The 20,456-nt window shown below is 33.3% G+C and overlaps 2 protein-coding genes across 5 annotated transcripts in view; one reads left to right on the top strand and one right to left on the bottom strand.

The window, feature by feature from the left end:
• The window catches only part of LOC100930513 (arylsulfatase H), a 90,850-nt gene that overhangs the window by 9,102 nt on the left and 61,292 nt on the right, over positions 1-20,456 (top strand). The window lies entirely within an intron of this gene.
• ARSL (arylsulfatase L) overlaps positions 119-20,456 on the bottom strand; it is a 34,800-nt gene continuing 14,462 nt past the window's right edge. For all 3 annotated transcript variants that reach the window (XM_031959042.1, XM_031959041.1, XM_012546118.2), the window contains 7 exons: positions 19,470-19,592; positions 16,946-17,369; positions 15,493-15,629; positions 4,717-4,851; positions 3,325-3,487; positions 1,762-1,883; positions 119-1,034 (listed from right to left, as the gene is read on the bottom strand). In XM_031959042.1, coding sequence (XP_031814902.1) covers positions 676-1,034; positions 1,762-1,883; positions 3,325-3,487; positions 4,717-4,851; positions 15,493-15,629; positions 16,946-17,369; positions 19,470-19,592 — 1,463 coding nt within the window. In that variant the 3' untranslated portion in view covers positions 119-675. The remainder of the gene's footprint in view (positions 1,035-1,761; positions 1,884-3,324; positions 3,488-4,716; positions 4,852-15,492; positions 15,630-16,945; positions 17,370-19,469; positions 19,593-20,456) is intronic.

The following is a 20,456-nucleotide window of genomic DNA, read 5'->3' as shown; positions in this document are numbered from 1 at the left end:
TGGAGAGTTACAGAAATTACTGAGAATATTCTAGGTTTCAACCTGTCATCTCTAAACCTAAAGTTTCATTTAGCTGTTTGGTTTTATTTGGCAATTGTCATCAAAACTTAAATAAGAATCACTGAGTCAGCAAGAATTTATTAAGTGAATACAAAATGCCAGGCATTTTGCTGGATTCTAGGGTGCAAAAAGCAAAAAAACAAAGCCCAACCAACTTAAAAGCCAGTTCTTGCTCCCAAGGAGCTCACAGTCTAAATGGGGAAAATAATATGAAAACAACTGTATACAAACAAAATAAATTGGAAATAATCAACAGAGAATGTAGACTGTTATAAACAATGAAAAGCTTTTTCTGGCTCTAGAGACTAGGGGCAGACTTGTTGGCCCTGCCCTAGCCTTTAGAAGTATAAAGAGAAGGTTTTTTTTTTTTTTTTTTAACTTGTTTTTATTTTGTTATTTCTCGTATTTGTTTTCTGATTTTTTGTTCTATGGGATTTGGTGCTTTGCAATGTTATAAGTTTTATAGTCCTAAGAATTTAATTAGTGTGTATTTTAAACATACTGCATTTTATTTTGGATATCACATTTTACATAGGTAATTTTACAGTGGTTCTCCATATGCATCCCATGTGAAGAATCAGGGATTTTTGTAACTTGTATGTTCTCAAAATTCTCTTATTTATGGTCCTCTTCCCAATCACACCAACACAATGGGAATGTGCCACAACATGGCTGAAGCCATGGTTTCCATATATTATTAAAAGTGCTGAGCTGCTCCGAAACTGGTGTCAGTGTTGCCCGATGTTCTTGTACAGCATGTTCTACTTTTTCAATTATTAATGCAAATAAGGGCTCAGTGTCAGGTGAAAGGGGGTGAGTCTCCGATGGATCCTTTGAAAGATCAAACAACAAAGGTGGGTCATGGTGAATTACACCCTTTCCAAAACAGGGGCAAACTCCTCTTCCATAGCAGGCACCAGAACCCTCTGGGTGGAATATTGGGGTCATATAATGTACTTTCCACACTATACCACCTGAAAGAAGAAAATACTGAGTTTGAAGGAGCACCTCAGAGAGCATTACTGATTCTATAAATTGTTCTAGTCTGACTCCTGAATTATTTGAATCACTTAAAGATTTTCATTCAGATTTTAATACCTAACAAGAAGCAGCATGATAGAGTTGAGAAAAAGTCATTCATGAATCCAGGAAATTGGTTATTGTTACTCGTTTATTTCCAACACTTTGTGACCTCTTTTGGGATTTTATTACCAGAGATACTACAGTGGTTTACAATTTCCTTCTCCGGCTCATTTTATAGATGAGCAAACTGAGGAAAACAGGGTTAATGGTTAAGTGACTTGCTCAGGACCACATAGCTATTATGTGTCTGAGGCCAAATTTGAACTCAGGGAGCTGAGTCTTCCTGACTCCAGGTCAGGCACTCCATCCACTATGTATCTAGCTGCCCTAAATCCAGGAAAATCTGGGTTCAAATCACAATTCTGATACAACCTCACTACATTATCTTGGATAATTCACTTAACTTCTCAGTGCTCTAGGTCATTTTCTGACACTATAAGAGAGAGAAAAATGCTAGCCTGAACAGGTACATGGAGTTTTCTCATAGGAGTTATAGTTCTAACAGGAGTAGAAGAAATATAAGGATCTCCAGTTTTTCAATTATTTTTGTAAAATTGTACATATATTCTATTTCTACTGACTTTTTAGAGCTTTGAACAGAAAACACTTTCTACTTACTGTTCTTTTGATGCCAACGAACTGCATGTAAATATGATAGACAATAATGAAACATGAACTCATGATCTGATTGCTGAACTTCTCCCTGCAGCAAAGGCATCAGGTCTCTGCCGTCAATCACTCTGAGGGAACAGAGATAAAAGACTAGAAGTGAAGAGCACAGTATGTTCAAACATTTCATCCAATGCAGCAGAGTCACATAGTGAGTAAAGTATTGGGTTTGTAGTTAGGAGGATCTGGGCTAAAATCCTCCTTTGGACACTTACTAGTGTCATGACTCTTGGTCATTTTTTATTTATTTAGCCCATTTTGTTTCTGTCTCCTTTTCTATAAAATGAGGTGACTGGAGTTCATAATATCTTATATATTTTCCATTTCTAAAGCTACAATTCCATGACCCCACATCAAAAATCAAAAAGACTAAGGTCTTTTCCTGTGAGGAAAAGAGCTATTAAAGATCACTTGTATTTAAGTAGCAAACAAGACAAGGTGATACAATCATTTAAGGAAGTAATTCACATAATTTACCTCCAGCACCACTTTTGACTGAAATACACTTCAGAAGAAATGGGGGGAAATGGCTTAAATTAATTTATTCTCTGCATGTTTCTGAATACAGTTCTTGTTTTCTTACTGACTACAAATCATTGGATGTTTTCTTCACTAATAAGTGTGTGTGAGAGTGTGTGTGTGTTTATGAATGTACACGAATGCCTGTTTTTTGAAAGCAGTCTTTTTAAAATTTTGTATTCCCAGAAACTGTAATGGTATTTTGAAATTGGCTGGCACTCAATATATGTTTGTTGAGTGAAATTACTTTAGCTGAGGCATTCCTCTAAATAAATTCTAGTTACTTCACCTGTAAAAGGAGGTTGTTGACTCCGATGGTCTCCTCTGATTAGCAATAATAATAATAGATAGAATTTATCTGAGTTAGATGCTATCTCTTTTTTACAGATGAGGAAACAGAGGTTAAGTGATTACATAGCTAATGAGTATATAATTCAATTCAGGTTTTCCTGATTCTAATGCAAGGGCTCTTTCCACTATACTATCTTGCTCACTAAAAGAATAATTCTATTGCATAATACATCATTTAGATTTAAATTTTATGTATGCTAGTGTCTTAATCAGACTCCTTCAGCTCTAAAAATTTCATAAATTCAGGCAAATGCAAAATTAGGTATTAATACTTTTTACCTTTCTCTTAAACATTAATTTAGTGGGGAATCCCCTTTACATGTTGATATTAAATCATATGAATACAGTTTTTCTTTTAAAAATGGTAATAATGGCTTTTTATTTTCAAAATACATGCAAAGATAGTTTTTGGCATTCATCACTGCAAAACCATTGCAAAACTCCAAAATTTTCTCCTTCTATTCCCACCTTTTCCCTCCTCTAGACAGCAAGTAATCCAATGTAGGTTAAACATGTGCAATTCTTTTAAACATTGAATGCAGTTTTTCACAAGTTAAAAATTAGGATAAGACAATTCTATACCTTTGCTGATATACCTTTTTGCAAGTAATATGGAATTAATATATATAAAAATTTCTTTACCTATCTTGGGGCACTTCACCCCCTCCCAAATGAGCCACTGTTGGGTAGATATCCATCAGGCTTGTTGGGTCATCAATCACACGACCTGCTGGTAAGACTCCAGGCCACCGCAATATTCCTGGGACTCGAATGCCACCATCCCAGCCTCCCATGCCTTTGCCTCCTTAGTTTAATTTAATAAAATGAAATCCAAGATTAAAAAAATAGAAATGTGACAATGTTTTAGAATTAAGATATCTTTCTTCATTGCTTTAGAGAAATTTTATCATAATATTTGGTATCTTCTGGAAAGAAGGCATTAAAAATATCTTTTTGGGGGACAGGAACTCATTCAAACCAATTACTTTGTGACAAATGGGAATTTCAATTTCAATGTTGATTCTCATAACTTAAGACTTAAAAATTCTCTTCCCAAGTGCTAACATGAATCATTATTACTCATCTTATTAACTAGCTTGTCAATATCTTTCTCATGATTATATTTCATATGTTTGTGTTTGTATCGAGACAAATATGAAGGATTTATGCAGTTTGGGCTGTCTCTCTCTCTCTCTCTCTCTCTCTCTCTGACATATTGCTTTCAGGATCATACACAAAATCTTCTATTTGGCCCTTCATAATGTGATCTCTTCTTACCTTTATAATCTTCCAACAATTCTCCTTTAAGTAGTCTGTGATCCAGTGACTCTATCTCTTTGCTATTCTTAGTACAAGATACTACATCTCTCTACTCCATGAACTTAAATTGACTTTCCTTTCCAAAGACTTCTTTCTTTGTAGTTTTATATAAATTTTTCTTATAATCTATACATTTCTCTGTATTCTATTTATCTTTTCTTTTTTCACTTTTCTTTCTTCTTAATATATCTTCTTAGTATGTTTGTGCATATATCTATCACTCCTTGAATTTTTTCATATATATTGAGAATTCTATTATTTCAGAATCTGTTTGGAATTAATATTGGTAAGTAACAGAAGTTCATAATTACTCTAATTTTTGTCATCATTTCTCCAACTGATTAGGGAATAACACTTTTAACTTATGTGTCTCAGAAGATCATCTTTTTTAAAAATAAGATATTAAAGTCTAGAAATTTTAAGCTTTTCTTCTTATATAGTGATTTCTATATTAAGTTCTACATAAAACATTGTAATGAAATAAAAAAGGAGTTGCCTCTTTGTTTCCACTGTCTAAACATAGATTAACAAACCAGAGGGCACCACATCAGGATTCCTTGAACAATTAAACATATCAGCTTTCTTAGAATCAGGTTACACATTTTCTCCAAACAGGTTTTCCTCATTCAAGAGAAGGAACTTTGGAAAACTGAGCAAGGATTACTCTCCCACAGAAATAAATGTCTCAGAATGAATTAATATGAAAAGGCTCACCTTTATATATTCCATTCCAGCCACCATGCTGTTCACTTCCTATTTGAGACTCTAAGGACCCACCATTGTCAGAAGTAAAATAAACTAGCGTACTTTTGGTCAAACCTTCATTGTTTAAAGTCTCAAGCACTTCACCTAAGGAGAAAGGTTATATTTTGAGCTGGTTAGACAAAAAGAATATTATGCAGTATGAAATTCAGTAGAAATGTAGTATTTTTAAAATACCAATTAGACGTAATTTCTAGTTTTATAGTCATTTAACTCACCATTCTTATAAGTAACTCTAATTCTAACTCTGTTAACTTTTAATTGCCTCTGACTTCTTTTGGAAAACTACCTATATGAAAACTCTGAGCTATTTTGCTTCTTAAAATTCAGAAGTCAGTAACAAAAACTTTTTGAAAATAAATCAGATTAGTGTAGAGAAAAAGAGAAGAAAAGAATCAAGAAATTAGGGTACTATCACATATCCTTTTGAGTTGTGGATTCATCTTTATGGACTCTCACTACTGAAAAAATATTTTAATGTTTCCTATTCTCATTTTGTTTTCATTTAATCTGTAGAAAAGAAAATAATAAAACATTAACAAAATGTTGGGTGACAGTGAATAGAGGGCCAGGCCTGCAGCCAGAAAGATTCCATGAATTCAGATCTGGCCTTAGACATTCATTAATTGTGTGACCCTGGACAAGTCATTTAACCCTATTTGTCCCAGTTTCCTCATCTGTAAAATTACCTGGAAAAGGAAATGGCAAACAATTCCAATATCTTTTTTAAGAAAAACTCCAAATGGGATCACAAAAAGTCAAACATGACTAAACAGTAATAGCAAAATTTTGAGTTAAGTAAAGTGATGATGTATTACCTTGTGTTTGCTCTGGGTAATGTTCTATTTTTCACTTTTTGTTTTATAACTGAATATCTAACTTTCCCCATTCCCCTGAAATAAGGTTTGTACTTTCATTTGAGAAGGGATCCCAGGACAGAGTCCTATTCCACACCTGCATTATAAAAGATAACCACTTAAAAGGAGCAGAAGAATAGAGGACATGGGCTTCATACTAAATAACTAATGTTTAGTCTAACCTTGAAATACAGATATGTTTACACACTTATCCATTTATTCATTCAATGCAGATTTACTGGCTGAGCACAAAGTCATAGAATTCTAGAAGTCCCTTAAAGAGTGAGAAATAGATAATCTAACATATGTGTTCTTAATCTGAGATGCATTTCAGGGCATTTGTAAACTTGGATGGGAAAAAATACACCTTTATTTTTATTAACTTCCAAAATCAATCAATCAATAAACATTTATTAAACACCTATTTTGTGAGAGGTACCATGCTAAGCATTGGGGAATTTGAGCATTTCCCTTAATTATGAATGAAGACAACAAAAATTATCCTGAGAAGGGGTCCATAAGGTTCATCAGATTGCCAAAGGAGTCTACGACAGAAAAAATTATGAGACTTTTGTTTTATATGTTCATCAGGCTGACCAAAATCAACTTATTCAGATAATTCTTGAGACAACTAGTATAAGAGAAACGCATTTAATTGAGAATCAGGAGTGATGTATTTTAGTCTTCATTCTGTCTGAAGCAAACTATCTGGATAATCTTGGGGAAACCTTTTCCTGTTTTTGTGTCTCAGTTTCCCCATCTGTAAAGTGAGGATTTTAGATTTCATGCAGCTTCCAACTGGCATAAGAAACTTGTTGATATGTATGGGGAATATTTTGTAAATAACAATATTATCTTCATGAAACTAATTCGTCTATTTAATTTCTTATGTGCAAATGAACCCTAAACTCTAGCATTTATTTGTGTTCCTTTTAAATAAGGGATAAGGAAAGTTGGACTTCAACTTTCAAGGACTGAAAAGAGTTGGAAACTCCTAAACTAACTGGGCTTAAGGGCTATTTGAACTTTGATATTTTATTGTTCTGAGACCATTATCTCAGCTCTAGGCAAGTCAAACTCCCAAAGGCTGTTTAGGTAGATCAGGTTTAGGGTTCTCCTCTTAGAGAAAAAGCACTTTTATAGGGATTACCTTGAACAAAAATTTGAGAACTGCTTCAACTTCAAAGGTAAAATTTGCACTTAAATTTGCAACCAGGGAATAGGATGAGTTTCCTACAGCTTTATTACCCAGTGACTACAGACTGCTCCTCTCCTTTGATTATTTTACCTTTCCACTAAATTCATTCCTATGTTCCCTAGAGCTCTAAGAAGAAAACTTTCTTATTCAGGAAAAGGAAATGTTTGCTTATTTTGCTGAAGTACAAAGGCCTGCTTTCTTTTTGAAAGAGCAGACATTTGTAAAAAGTGAATAGTATAATTTCCGCAATACCAAGCCAGTTAGCTGTTAGGAGGTACTGAGCATTTGTGTGTTCAAATCTAATTCATCTGCTCCTACTCATCGTAGAAGCAAATCTTGTCAGCCTACTCCTAACTACCAAACCAAAACAAGTAAAACAAAACAAAACAAACTAAAACTAAAACAAAACAGATATCAACATCTTCAGGGAGGTTCTTTTTCTCCAATTAGGGTAATGGAAATTATTTCTACAGCTGCTCTCAGAGCTCTTCAAACAGATGGTCACTTGTAAGAGGATGAGTCCAACCCCAGACCTTGTTTACCAGAAAAAATGTATTCTAAGTGGGAACAGAAAGGAGCCAATATCTACTCAGAAGTCCTGGAAATGCTTTATGTTTATCTAGATTAAGAAACCATTTATTAAGCATTTATTTTATGCATCAGATACTATGCTAAATGCTGCAACTACAAATAAAGGCAAACAAGAATGTGTCTGTCCTCAAGGTGAAGAAGTGTGAAAAAATAGCAATTCCTGAGAAATTGAATGAAAATGAGAAGTTAGCTGGCCTTAGAGAGTGACACACGCTAGCCAAAAACAGTAATTTAATGCTGATTCTGTTGGGCAGTAAGTAAAAGAACTCAATGATAGGAACTACCCCATCCCTACCATTTCTCAATTATACTACTACACCATAATATTAACATATCAACCTAATTTTTGTTTCTCTTTCCCAAAAAGTTATCTTCTTGACTCTTGATTCTGCTAAAAACTCCGTTAGAGCTTTGGTTCTCTTCAACTGGAGTCATAATGACCTCCCCAACACCGACTCTTTACTAAACTCCCTTGAAACTTTAGCAGGTTGTCAAGCAGACGAATAAATCTTTGCCTTTTAACTTGGAGACAAACAGTGTATGAATTCTTTCACCAAACTTATGACCTGTACTAGGGGGAACCTAATCCTGTTAGGGTTTCTTTCTACTCAATCAAGGGTTTTACATTCTATCAGGGGTGTTGTTTGTCCTTTGTTCTCAAAGATGATTATAACATTAGGGAGGTGACATTATGACATGCAAATCAATTGGATTTAAGTGAAGAGGGGCTGTGTAAGGTCACCTGCCTCACTTTCCCCTCTGGAGCCTTCAAATTCAGTGCAACTTATAGATCAGGACGATTGGAAATGACCATGGATGCAGTAGGAAACTTTGGTCTTTTTAGCTAAGGTTTTCAATGGGTCTCAGTCTGACAGAGGCAATGCCCAAATAGTGATTAAGGCTAGGCAAAAAATGAAACAGAGAATGACTTCTTTTACTTAGTCAAAAAAAAAAAAAAAAAAATCAAAGACACTCAGAATTTCTGCCTAAAACAGAAACACTTGCTCAGAGAAATATTCATTCTGAATATTGACCAAATAATGACCAAATGAGGCTTGGGTTGGTATCTATCACTGATAAATCAATGAAAGCCAGAGTGATTTGGGTTTAAGGTATGGTCCTAGCCCACAAGCTATATTGTGAAGTTTCAGTGATCAAAATTTACATTCCTTTGGTTAGAGCACCTGGCAGGTGAGAGTGTGATAGAGAAGAGGAAAAAAAATTTAAAGAAAGAAGAAGAAATGAGCTGTTGTCAAATTGAATAGCTTCTAGGGAAGACAGCATTGGGAAGATTGCCCTGACCTTGGGGTGCTTCTGTTTTAAAAATCTGTCTGTCAATAAACATTGCTGACTGGTACATTATCTCCTGGTTTTCTGGCTTTAGAATAAGTGATCCGGAGGTTTCCCTGACCTAGAAGCACTATTGTTCTATCCGTTAATGATTGTAAAAGTCCTCTGGCGTAGGAATATAATATTTCTTTCCTTAGATTTTAGGGAAGATATATTAGTGATCCTCAGGCACTCTGACTTTAGAATGCTATTGTTCTAATAATCTGTCTGTCAATAAACATTGCTGACTGTGAGATACATGATCTATTGGTCAGTGGCAACCAAATTCTTGAGATCACTCCTCAGTTCTATCACAACATTAGCATATCAGTGACATGAAGCAACTGATCTCTCTGTCTTTTTCCTATAAAATTATCTTCTTTTTCCTGGTTCTTTGCTAATCCTTTCTGGAATTTAGTCCACTGTTGTCAGCATAATAAATCTTTTGCCCCTTAACTTGGAGATAAACTAAGTTTGCAAATTCTTTTGCCATACTTGCAACATTGACCTGGGGACTCCAAATGTTGTTGGGATGCCTTATCCCTCAAAAAACTGGGTCTCCAGTGGGCAGGTCCTTCTCCTCATGGAGATTATTTGTGTAGGGATTAAAGTTATCTCACTTACATTAAAAGATACTGAAGCAGATCTCTGTACCAAAGGCACTTTATTAAAGGGTTCATGATTCCCTCTCTTGCAGTGGACACCAACTCTTCATAATTTGAGATGCTTCCTCCTTTCACGGGCCTAGTTTTAATATAGGTAGATGTTCAGATATTGAAGAACAGCTATACCAAATATAGAATAATTCCATTCACTGACATATGATGCATAAGCTAAAATAAACAAAATAAAATGTCAGCAGGGTCACTAGTTGGGTGAAGCAAGGAATATCTCCACACAAGATGATGTAGATTTTTGAGCTTACTCTCTTCCCTTGCCAGGAAGAAGCCTAGCAAGCTATTTTCAGGCAAAACCAAGTCTCAAACTATCCTGTTTGTATACAGTGATTTTTAAGACTAAAACTCTATTCCTCAAACCTCTGGGCACTTTAAAGGTATTGATTAGCATATCTTTTAGACAGGAATAGGACCTGACCTGCCAGGTATTCCATTTGGCTTCTCCTTGATCCTTCCCTCTGAGCTACCAAATTCTTCCATGAGAAACTCCCAAAGTTTTGTTTCCCTCGTAAAAGATCTGTTCATGATGAAAACCTTTGCTAAGTTCTTTTCAGGACTAAGCCCTCTCTGAGGTACTCTCTCCCTCTCTTCTCATAATGCTTTCCCTTTAATGGTATCTTTTTTCTTACCATTACTTACTCTGGTTAGTCTGCTAAATTCTTTTATGGATCTAATCTTCTAGTCAATAGCATTCTCCCAACCTCATAACATATCCTTTTCAATAGAATCTTCCAAACTTCTTTCCTTGATAAGGATAACCCTATTAATCTCCCAAATCTATTTCATATTTGCCACTCCAGGTGTCTATTTTAATCTCTCCATTTTGTCTGTAATTTCTCCTAAATAAACCTACTTTTTGGCAAAGAGAATGGCCATTGTAAAGTCTTTTCCAGCTCTATTATTTTCTATCATCTAAATTTCATGATTTAGTAATTATTAAATCAACTGTGGGCTTGAGATTCCTTAGTTATCCTCAACCTTGTTTAGCCCATCTCCCCAAAAGGTTTTCCGGGGTCTGGCCACTGTGCATGGTATGGCTTCTTGGACTTGTATCTCATTAAAATGGGGCATGAGAGGAAGAACTGTTACAGAGGAAGCAGATAAGGATGGAGGGCTGGTAATTTTAGAATTTGACTTATTGGATTTAGGTTAAAGAGGGAACAACATATATATATCTAAAAGATACCTTCTAAATTAATAATGGTTATAAAAGTCTTCTAAACTAATAAAGAAATAATAGTACTAGAGGCATATATACAGACCTGAGTTTGTATGTATATACACATATGTGTGTATTTACACATGTATACATGTGTGTGTGTGTACACAAAGTTCAACAGACTTGCTTACCATTTAGAACAGACAATGTTGTAAGGGGACAAATTTGGGGCTCTTTCTCTTTAAGGCTGACATATGGCCCCATGAAAAGAGACCTTGGAATTTTGCTTTTTTCTATTGTTTTAGTTAAGAGTATTGAAGAACACGACCTTCTGAGTTTCGAGAAACATAAGCCAACAGGGAAGGGAAACTATGTTGAATTTTATAATCAGTATAGCTCTGATAATGTGAATGTGCTTTTTTAGGGACTTAAGCCAGATGAGACAAGGATTTGTCTGACAGGCATACCATACTTAAGAGTGAACTTAATGGGACCAATGCTATCCAACTCTCTCCTCAGAGACCAAGGTGGTATAGAGGAAAATAAGCCCCTGAGGCACTGGGGGAAAATATTTGTACTATTATTCTTATTATAGCATTAAAATAAATATCTTTCTCTGAAAGTTAATTGTTTTTAAATGGTCAATTAAAATCAGGACAAAAGTTAATAATTGACAGTTTACATAGATAAGGTGGGTAACATAATAAGAATGGGGGCTCTAGCCAATATAGGAGAGCTCAATCCATCCAGTTTATCCCTAGAACTTTGAGGACAATATATATTCCATCTTCCTCTGGTACAACAAAGTCAGAACATGTTGACTAAAGCATCAAAAAACATTAACATTTCTGGCCTAAAAGAGGATTATATGTGAAGCAATGAATCTTATTATACATAACTTTAAACAACAGCAGCAGCAGCAGCAGCAGCAACAACAACAACTACTACTATTTTACTAACATTGTATTTGTATATTTTAATATATATGTCATCATAGTATATTTATACAAATATTATTATATTTATACCACTGTCATGTATTCATTATAATAGATATATACATATATTATATACCCATATTATGTTAAATATATTTATATACTTGTTATGCCATATTTATGACACAAATGTCATACATGCTCAATTTAGTCATATATGTGTAAAATTTAAAATGTAATTTCAACATTGTCCTGCTTGTCTGTATTCCTTCTCCCCTCCAATTCATTATTTAAATATTTCATCAGTACCTTTTTCTTTTTGTATCACTATCATTTCCCTCATATTTCCTGTTAATTTTCTTAACTTCCCTATTGACTCTCACTTACCCAATAATAGTCTTTCTCTGCAAAAAAAGTAAATATAGTCAATCAAAAATGTCAAAACATTCATGTCTTATTTTATCTCCCCAAATGGGGGATTTTCCATCTAATTGATTATTTCCATTATCATTATAATATATTATATTTTATGCAAAAACCTTTCACAATTTCATAATAAAAATATCAATTTTATGTCATATGATCAGCTCTGAATAAAAGAAATCTTTCTCCTCTGATAATCTCTTTCCTCCTAAATCCAAAGTTCTTTAATCAATTCTTATTCTACTTAATTTGTCTACAACATCTGTCGGCACTGATCACTTCCCTCCTTCTGTATGTTCTCCTTTTATTGGATTTTCATGACATTACTGTTGTCCTTCCCCCCCTCCCATCTGTTTCACTCATCCTACTCCCTCCTTTTTCAGAATTATCATTTGTGTTCAGCTCATTATCTATGAACCTGCCACAGGGCCTAGGCTTAGATCTTTTCTATTTTTGTCAAGATAATCTGTTTAGCTACCATCTCCATTACATTTCCAAGAGCCCGATGAATGTCTCTACATACATATACTATAGAAATTTTAAACTCAATATTTCTAAAACAGAGTTGTTTCCCTCCCCAAACCTAACTCTTCTTCTAATATTCATATTTCTGTGAACACTAGCCTTCCTTGCTCATATAAATGCTGAAGAGTTTTCTCATTTCGTGCTATGAGATGTCTTTTCTAACTTGTAGGACCTATATTTTAAATTATTCAGCTATTCCCTAAATGATAGGCAATAATTCCATTTCCAATTCCTTGCCTGCACAAAAAGAACTGCTACAAACATTTTTTCATATATGGATTCTTTTTCCACCTTTATGATCTCTTCGGGATATAGACCCAATAGTGACACTGCTAGACTAAAGAGTACAATTTTATACCCCTTTTATAGTTCAAATTGTTCTCCAGTATGGCTGGATCCATTCATTACTCTATCAACAATGCATTGGAGCTCCAATTTCCTCACATCTCCAACTTTTATCATTATCTTTTCCTGTCATCTTAGCAGATCTGATAGATGTCAGATGCTATCTGAGATAGCACTATCTGTAAAAATTATTTCCCAGCTTTCTACTTCCCTTCTAATCTTAGTTTCGTTGGTCTTGTAGTTGGTCTCCTAATTTGCTTATAGCATAACCTTTTTTGTCTAAATCATGATCCCATTTCCATTTTATCTTGGCATAAGGTATGAAATATTGGTGTATGTTAATTCCTGACATACCACTTTCCAATTTTCCCAGAAGTTTTTATCAAATAGTGAATTATTATCACAGAAATTGGAGTCTTTGGATTTTTCATCCCTTTCTTAAGACTAGACAATCAACAATTTTCCTCTTATAATAATAACTAATTATTGAAATAGGATTAAGGTTTTCCTCCTTTTTCCTCAGTTGAAAATCACCCTTTCTGAGCTATTCAGACAACCTTTGAAGTTAGGGATTGAAAATGAAATGAAATATCGGGCAAGACTCATTCAACTGAGGAATTTTAGTATTGATCAACAGAGAAAGAAATTTTATTGTAGGTGAATTAGTGAAATCTGACCGATTGTGTTTTAGTGAGTCAGGTTGATTGTTCTAGGCAGAGGTAGTATGGATAATAGTTAAGTCTCTTTGTCCAAGTTGAGTAGTTGGCATCCTTTGAATAAATCTAGCTTTCATAATATACATCTCTTTCATTCATTGATAATCAATCAGATTTTATTGCTACTCTTAGGAATACCCACTCTTCCAAGAACATATGAGCTTTCAGTGGGTTCCATGAGGGATCATTAACACTGCAGGATGTTACTGATCCCTTTTATTAATTATTCTGGGGCAGTAATTAGTAAAATAACTAATTACCAAGAAACTTTCAACATTTTATATGTCACAACAAAACAATTACATCAATGTAGAACTCACAATTAACCAGGAAAAAAATACTATTAAAGGGAAGACACCATGAGTAGAACATTAATTGGCAGGCTAGATTCATAGGGAAGTTTAGCAAAAATGGAAGCAGATCTTTTATAGGGAAAATATAACCTGGGGGAGAAAGGTTTGACTTCATAACTTGGCTTTCTGATCAGATAAGCAAGATTCACACTTGGGGTGGGATTGTAATCAAAAGTCCACTTGACCAAAAGATCTATTTAAGAATAGAAGACCCACTTAAGACTGAGAAGATCCTATCAGTGTTTATTTCAACTTGTCTCAGGGAATAGCTAAGCTTCTAGATTGTTTATGGTGATTCAGGTTATCTCTGCTAACTTCTACCTGGTTACTCAAGACCTCTTTACTTTGTCTTCCATTAAAATATAACCTCCTGAAGGGCACAGATTGTTTGCTTTTTCTTGTATCCCCAGCACAACATAATGTCTGAAATGTAGAGAATAGTCCAAAATACTTGTGATTTACTGTGCAGAAGTCTCAAACTACAAGCAAGGCTACAAAACTCCCTTGTGTGGCTAGAATATTAATTAAAATATAATTTTAAGATGTTTAACAAAATCAGTTAAAATATGATGTTTTCCAAGTGAATAGGCAGCCATAGGTATATTTCTATTTGAAACTGAGGCCATTAATGGATAGGATATGATTTTGACATAGCTGAAGAACAAAATGTATATATAGAGAGAATTCAAAATAACACACTTAATTTGAAAGCATAGATGGTTTTTAACCTCTAAACAACATATACTGTTGAGAGAAATATTAATAATTCATGATTTGGGAAGGTCCTGAGTTCCCCCTTTCTCAAATTTCTCAAATCCTCACTTTCAAAACTTAGTTTCTGAAGGTTGAACTTTCTTCTCAATTACAGTCAGACTCCATCTAACTTTACAAGGAATCTAATCTAAAATGAATTCCTGTCCATAGTGTTTTTGGGTGGATAGATTCTTTGTCTAGCTCGTCCAAGACTGGAGGTGATCTGGGTATACAGAGAGTCATTTTTTGTAGGAATGATGTGATATCTCTCTAAAAACCCTCATTGAAAGTGATTCCACTTCTCTTTCTGAAGTCCACCTTTCATTAATTTGTTGTTAACCAATCAGAGTTGATTTCTACCCTCAGGAATATTCACTTTTCCAAGGGTATACAAGTCAAAAATCTGCTGCCAGAATTGTCTTTTGTTCAAGAGAGAAACAGCCAAATATCCATTTCTTTTATTAATAAAATGCTAGTATTATTAGCAAAATGATTAATTACCCAGAAATTACATCTCTTGAACTTTTTAAATGTCACTATGTTACATTAGGTGACTAAGTATCTTCTCAACATTGCATTCAAAATGTACAAGGTAATATGATACAAATTCTGATGAATCTTGATGGATTTGTTAGAATAATTATAATACAAAGTAATAATGATCTAGATTTCATAATTGAAGAGAGATGTTAAAAATATATAAACATTTCAGAACTTTAAAAGTTTACTTATACATTTGGTATTTTTAATAGTTATGTAGGTTTCACTTGAATCAACCTATTCTTTGAATCCCTAACATTGTTTTCCTAATTGATTCATTGACTAAATAACAAGAATAATTTCTACTTGCAGACATTTACTTACCCACCATCCAGTCCATCTCCTCTACATTATCACCATATAATCCATGTTTGCTCCTTTGGAGAAACTTCTCTGTAGTAACAAGTGGTGTGTGCACATGTAAGAAGGAAATGACGAGAAGGAAAGGCCCATGCTTGTTCCTAAAATTAAAAATATAATACATATATATGCATATACTATATTTGAACCATTTAATTATTAAAAATGGCTAACAAAGCAAAGATATCAAATGCTGATTTTAATATTTATCTTGATATGCTCAAAAGTCAATTATTTATATGTGTTGCTTTGTTCAGTCATTTTTCAGTTGTGTTTGATTCTTTGTGACTCCATTTAGGGTTTTCTTGACAAAGATACTAGAGTGGATTGTCATTTCCTTCTCCAGTTCATTTTACAAATGAGGAAACTGAGACAAACAGGATTAAGTGACCTGCTCAGGATCAAACAGTTAGTAAGATTTGAACTCAGGTCTTTCTGACTACAGATCTGATGCTCTATTTACTGTTCCACCTATTCAGATAGTCTCAGTTAAATTTGGCTTATATTTTTAAAAGATTCTTTGGAGGCTCTTGCATTATTACATGTCTTCCTACCATATAATAACTCCTCTAAAATATTAATGTTGAAAAGAAGGGATTTTGCTTTCATAGGAAGCTTGAAGTCTGTAAAATGACTTCCCAATTCCCTGAAAACAATCCAATCTGCTATTTACTTCCTGCTCAAATGCAAATCTTTTGGAAGAATCAAAAATCATTATCATCTAAAGGACAATGGAGAGACATATCGTCAGAGTGAGCAGGCTTTTTAAAAATATATCCAAATGAGAAACTGTGATAAACAGGAATAAAAAATATTATTCCAATGATAGGAAGAGAAGATAAGTGGACAAAATTGCAGGATGACATCTGAACAGCCAGTGATCTGCCATTAGCTTGGCAATGTCAGCAGAAACAAAGAAAGATCTTCTTTGTCTTTTTGAAGCACAAAGACAACAGTCACATAAAATGAGCTGACCTACATGGCATTGGAATTATAGGATTAGAAGGAAGGTCTTAATCAATGAGAACATGGATCCATTTGAACAGATAGAACTTACAGAAGAAAGTATGTATTGGAAACAAAGTACTACATCACTGAAACAATGAAATATTTTCAAGTTATATAAAATAACACTCAAAAACTTCTTCAGGCAAAACTGAACAAATTTTGATCTATAACCAATTTACAAATATATATGTGTGTGTGTATATATATATATATATATATATATATGTGTGTGTGTATATGTACACACACACACACACACACACACATATATATATGTATAAATCTATTTATTTAAAAACCCAAGATACCTTAAACATTATTTATTTCCTAAGACTATATACACTGATCTGTTCTTCATTTACCTGAATAACTGGCATAATGTAGATACAATGCTATGGTTATAACTTACCTTTCAATAAATGAAAGTGCTTCTTTCAGAATGAGGTAAGTAGTTCTTTTGAAATTCATTGGTTGTTCAGTAATAGTATGGTTTCGCATCAGGAAACAGTCCCCATACTTAATCAAGATATAAAGGAAGTGCTGTGTCAGGAAAAATAAGAAACCAATGATGGCAATGCCTATGGTTATCTTCCATGGAACTGGAAATAGACCAGTGAACCTACCAATGGTAAATGTGAATATAGATAGGACTATGATCTGAATGTAAAAGTTAAGTTTCATCTCCAGTTTTTCACGCTTCTCAGATAATACAGAATATTCACAATCACCCATTAAGGAAAACGGCATTCCATAAAAAAAGTCAAAACCATGGTTCAATGGATGATGACAGTGGTCAATTCTGGATTCACAATTGAGTCCCAAGTGCCATTTTCCTGAAAATTGAAAGTTAGAGTGAATAAACTGATTTCATTATTATGATTGATATTGTAATGACTACTGTTTTACACTATAATTATAATCCTCTTATTTAAGAATACTCAAATTCCTCAATGTGAATGGATTTAATCCCTGGATTCTTCAAACTCTGACATGAATAGAAAGGTCAGAAATTATGACAATATTTTAAATCATATATTTCCCATCTAGCAATCTTAGATTACTTCACAAATATTACTTAGCTTTTGTCTTATTAAATTTTTAAAAAGTCCCTGAAATGCTTTCTTTAACTGAACCACCATAGCTGTAGGAATCACTTAAACTATTAATGTTGCTAGGATATCCATCTTCAATGGAGAACTGAGGAATTCTAAATATAGAATGAAACAGTCTTTTCCCTTTCTTAATTTTTCTTAACTTTTTATTTATTTATTTGCAACATGGCTAAAGTGAAAATATACTTTACATAACTTCACATGTCATCATTATTATTATTACTAAAATTATTACAAAAGTGAAGTAGCAAATTCTGAGAAGACAGAATTTTGTCAATAAAGAAGAAACTTTAAAAAATTATCAATATTGTTGGTAAAAATATTAATTGATCTAATCATTCTAAAAATAATTGGGAATCATGCTGGAAAAGTGACTAAACATTATATACCTTTTTATCCAATTATAAGTCTGGTAGCCTTAGATCTTGAGGAATTCAGAAAAAGAAAGACAGGGTCCATGTATACCAAAATATTTATAACAATATCTTTTGTGGTAGAAAAAATGGATTCTGATGTGAGTGTACACAAATTTGGAAAGGGCTGAGTAAATTGTAGTACATGATAGTAATAGAATATTATTACATTTTAAAAACTAAGTATGCAAAATTTATACAAATTTGGGAAGATTTGAATGAAGTGATGCAGAGCACAATAAGTAACCAGAGACCAATATATATATGATGACTAAAATAAGACGAGAGAGATAAACAGTATTGAAAAAAATTAGAATTAAGATCAGCACAATAACCAATCAGCTCCAGAAAACCACTGATAACTGAGATAAGGATTAGCATACTCTGGATATAGAAAAAGGCACATATGAAAATTAATCAATATTCCATTTTGTTTTATCTAGCTATACTTTTTTGAAACAAAAAGAGGGATTCATAAAGGGAGTGTGAAGTTATAGCACTTATCAAATAATAATAAAAAGCATTAGTAAGCCATTAAAGTGAAAGCCCAAGCAAAACTTATTTCATTTTTAAAAGTTTGCATGCCCTTTCAAGAAGAGAACTTGATCTGGACAAGTAATCTCACAGAGTAAAATCTTTGTTGTGTTTTTTTCAGTCATTTTCAGTTATCTTTGACTCTTTGTGACCCCATTTGGGGTTCTCTTGGCAAAGATATTGCCATTTTTTTGTTTGCTATTTTCTTCAGCTCATTTTACAGATAGAAACTGAGGCAAGTAGGGTTAAGTGACTTGTTTAGGGTCACGCGGCTAGCAAATATCTGAGTACAAATTTGAACTCAGACCTGACACTCCAATCACTGTGCTACATGAGTAGGAGTGTTCAACAGTTCTGCTAATTTATTGTCCTTACCCATAGAGATAACCCATACTGGACACATGATGATTAATAAATGCTTTATGGGCAGGAAATTTCAAGCAATTTTAAGATTCTATTTAAAATTATGACTGCTGCATTTTAATAAGTATATTTGAATATGCAATGATTATAATGAACAATGAATCATCTCTTTCCCTGTAAAGAATAAATGTTCTTTGCTAGCCTTATTTCATCTATGCTGCCTTATTGTGATCCATAGAAAAAAGTAATTTATTCATGATTATTTTATTAAGGTTTAAGTGTGGCTATTTTGTTTCTATGTGGAGAATTATATTCATATGAATGATTCACAGGTGGCAAAGTAAGAGCTTAAGGATACACACATAAATTTTAAGATTTTAAATGATATTATTCATGACACCTGGATATTTTTTATTAAAGAATTCTCATACTTAAAAATTTATCCCTACATTTGAGATATTAGGCTTTCTCTAAATGATAATATTACAGATACCCTCAAAAATCTACATACCTATTAGTCCAGTAGTATAGCCTTCTTTTTGTAATATCTTTGCAAAGGTTGTTTCATTGGAAGGGAGGCCTCCCGATGTTGCAGTCCATTGAAGAACAGGAAGGCCATTATAAGAAGTCATGCCTTAGATGAATATGGTTTATAAAGAACATGATTCTTTTAAAAGTTTGTTTTTATTACTTAAAATAAGTTACTAATAAAACTTTGAGAAACATTTCAAACCTATCAGATTTAATGAAACTAAGTTGACATATGTAAAGCAATAATAGTATTGTTACGATTTAAATAAACCATAAATAAAAATATGATCAGTAAACCAAGAATTAGAAACTGACCAATACATGTAGCATTAAATCTTAACAACATAATTTGATTCAGTACTCTAGGCCTGTCTTGCTTTGATATTCTATTACTGCAAAGGGCATTGAGCATAATTCTTATTGTTAACTAGAAAAAATATGGTGAAATTTATTCAATGGGAAAGTATGTTATTTCTTAGGAACACTGAATGGAAAGCATCTACTCAATTTAATACCATTTTTTTTTCTATAAAGTTGTAATCACAACTTATAGCACTGTGTCCTGTTAACTAGACCTTCCTTAATTTCCTTATCTGTACCTTCTTCTTCAAAAATTGTATTATTCCCCATTTGTTTTTCAGTTGTACTACTGTCATTTAAGTCACAAGACTATTAATTGGTTACATGAAGAACATGGTTATGAAATAGCTCATCAGGTGTTGGTATTCTATTTTGTCTTTGTACAATAAATAAAATTCCTTTGTTAACCCAGAAAAAAAATTCAGAGAACTAAGTCAGTTTTTCAATGCACAGAAGGTATTCTAGAAATCTTGGCTGCCTAAGGCTGCCTATCTGGAATTTTATAATTTCAGATGCTCACATTTGACAATACTGACTATCAATGCAGAAATACTCTGGATCTTGAATTAGAAAATTATGGAGATGCCACAATAATCTAACTGGGAGA

Source organism: Sarcophilus harrisii, chromosome 3 (assembly GCF_902635505.1).
Source record: "Sarcophilus harrisii chromosome 3, mSarHar1.11, whole genome shotgun sequence".
Lineage (NCBI taxonomy): Eukaryota > Metazoa > Chordata > Mammalia > Dasyuromorphia > Dasyuridae > Sarcophilus > Sarcophilus harrisii.
This window is presented reverse-complemented; position numbering and strand designations above follow the sequence as displayed.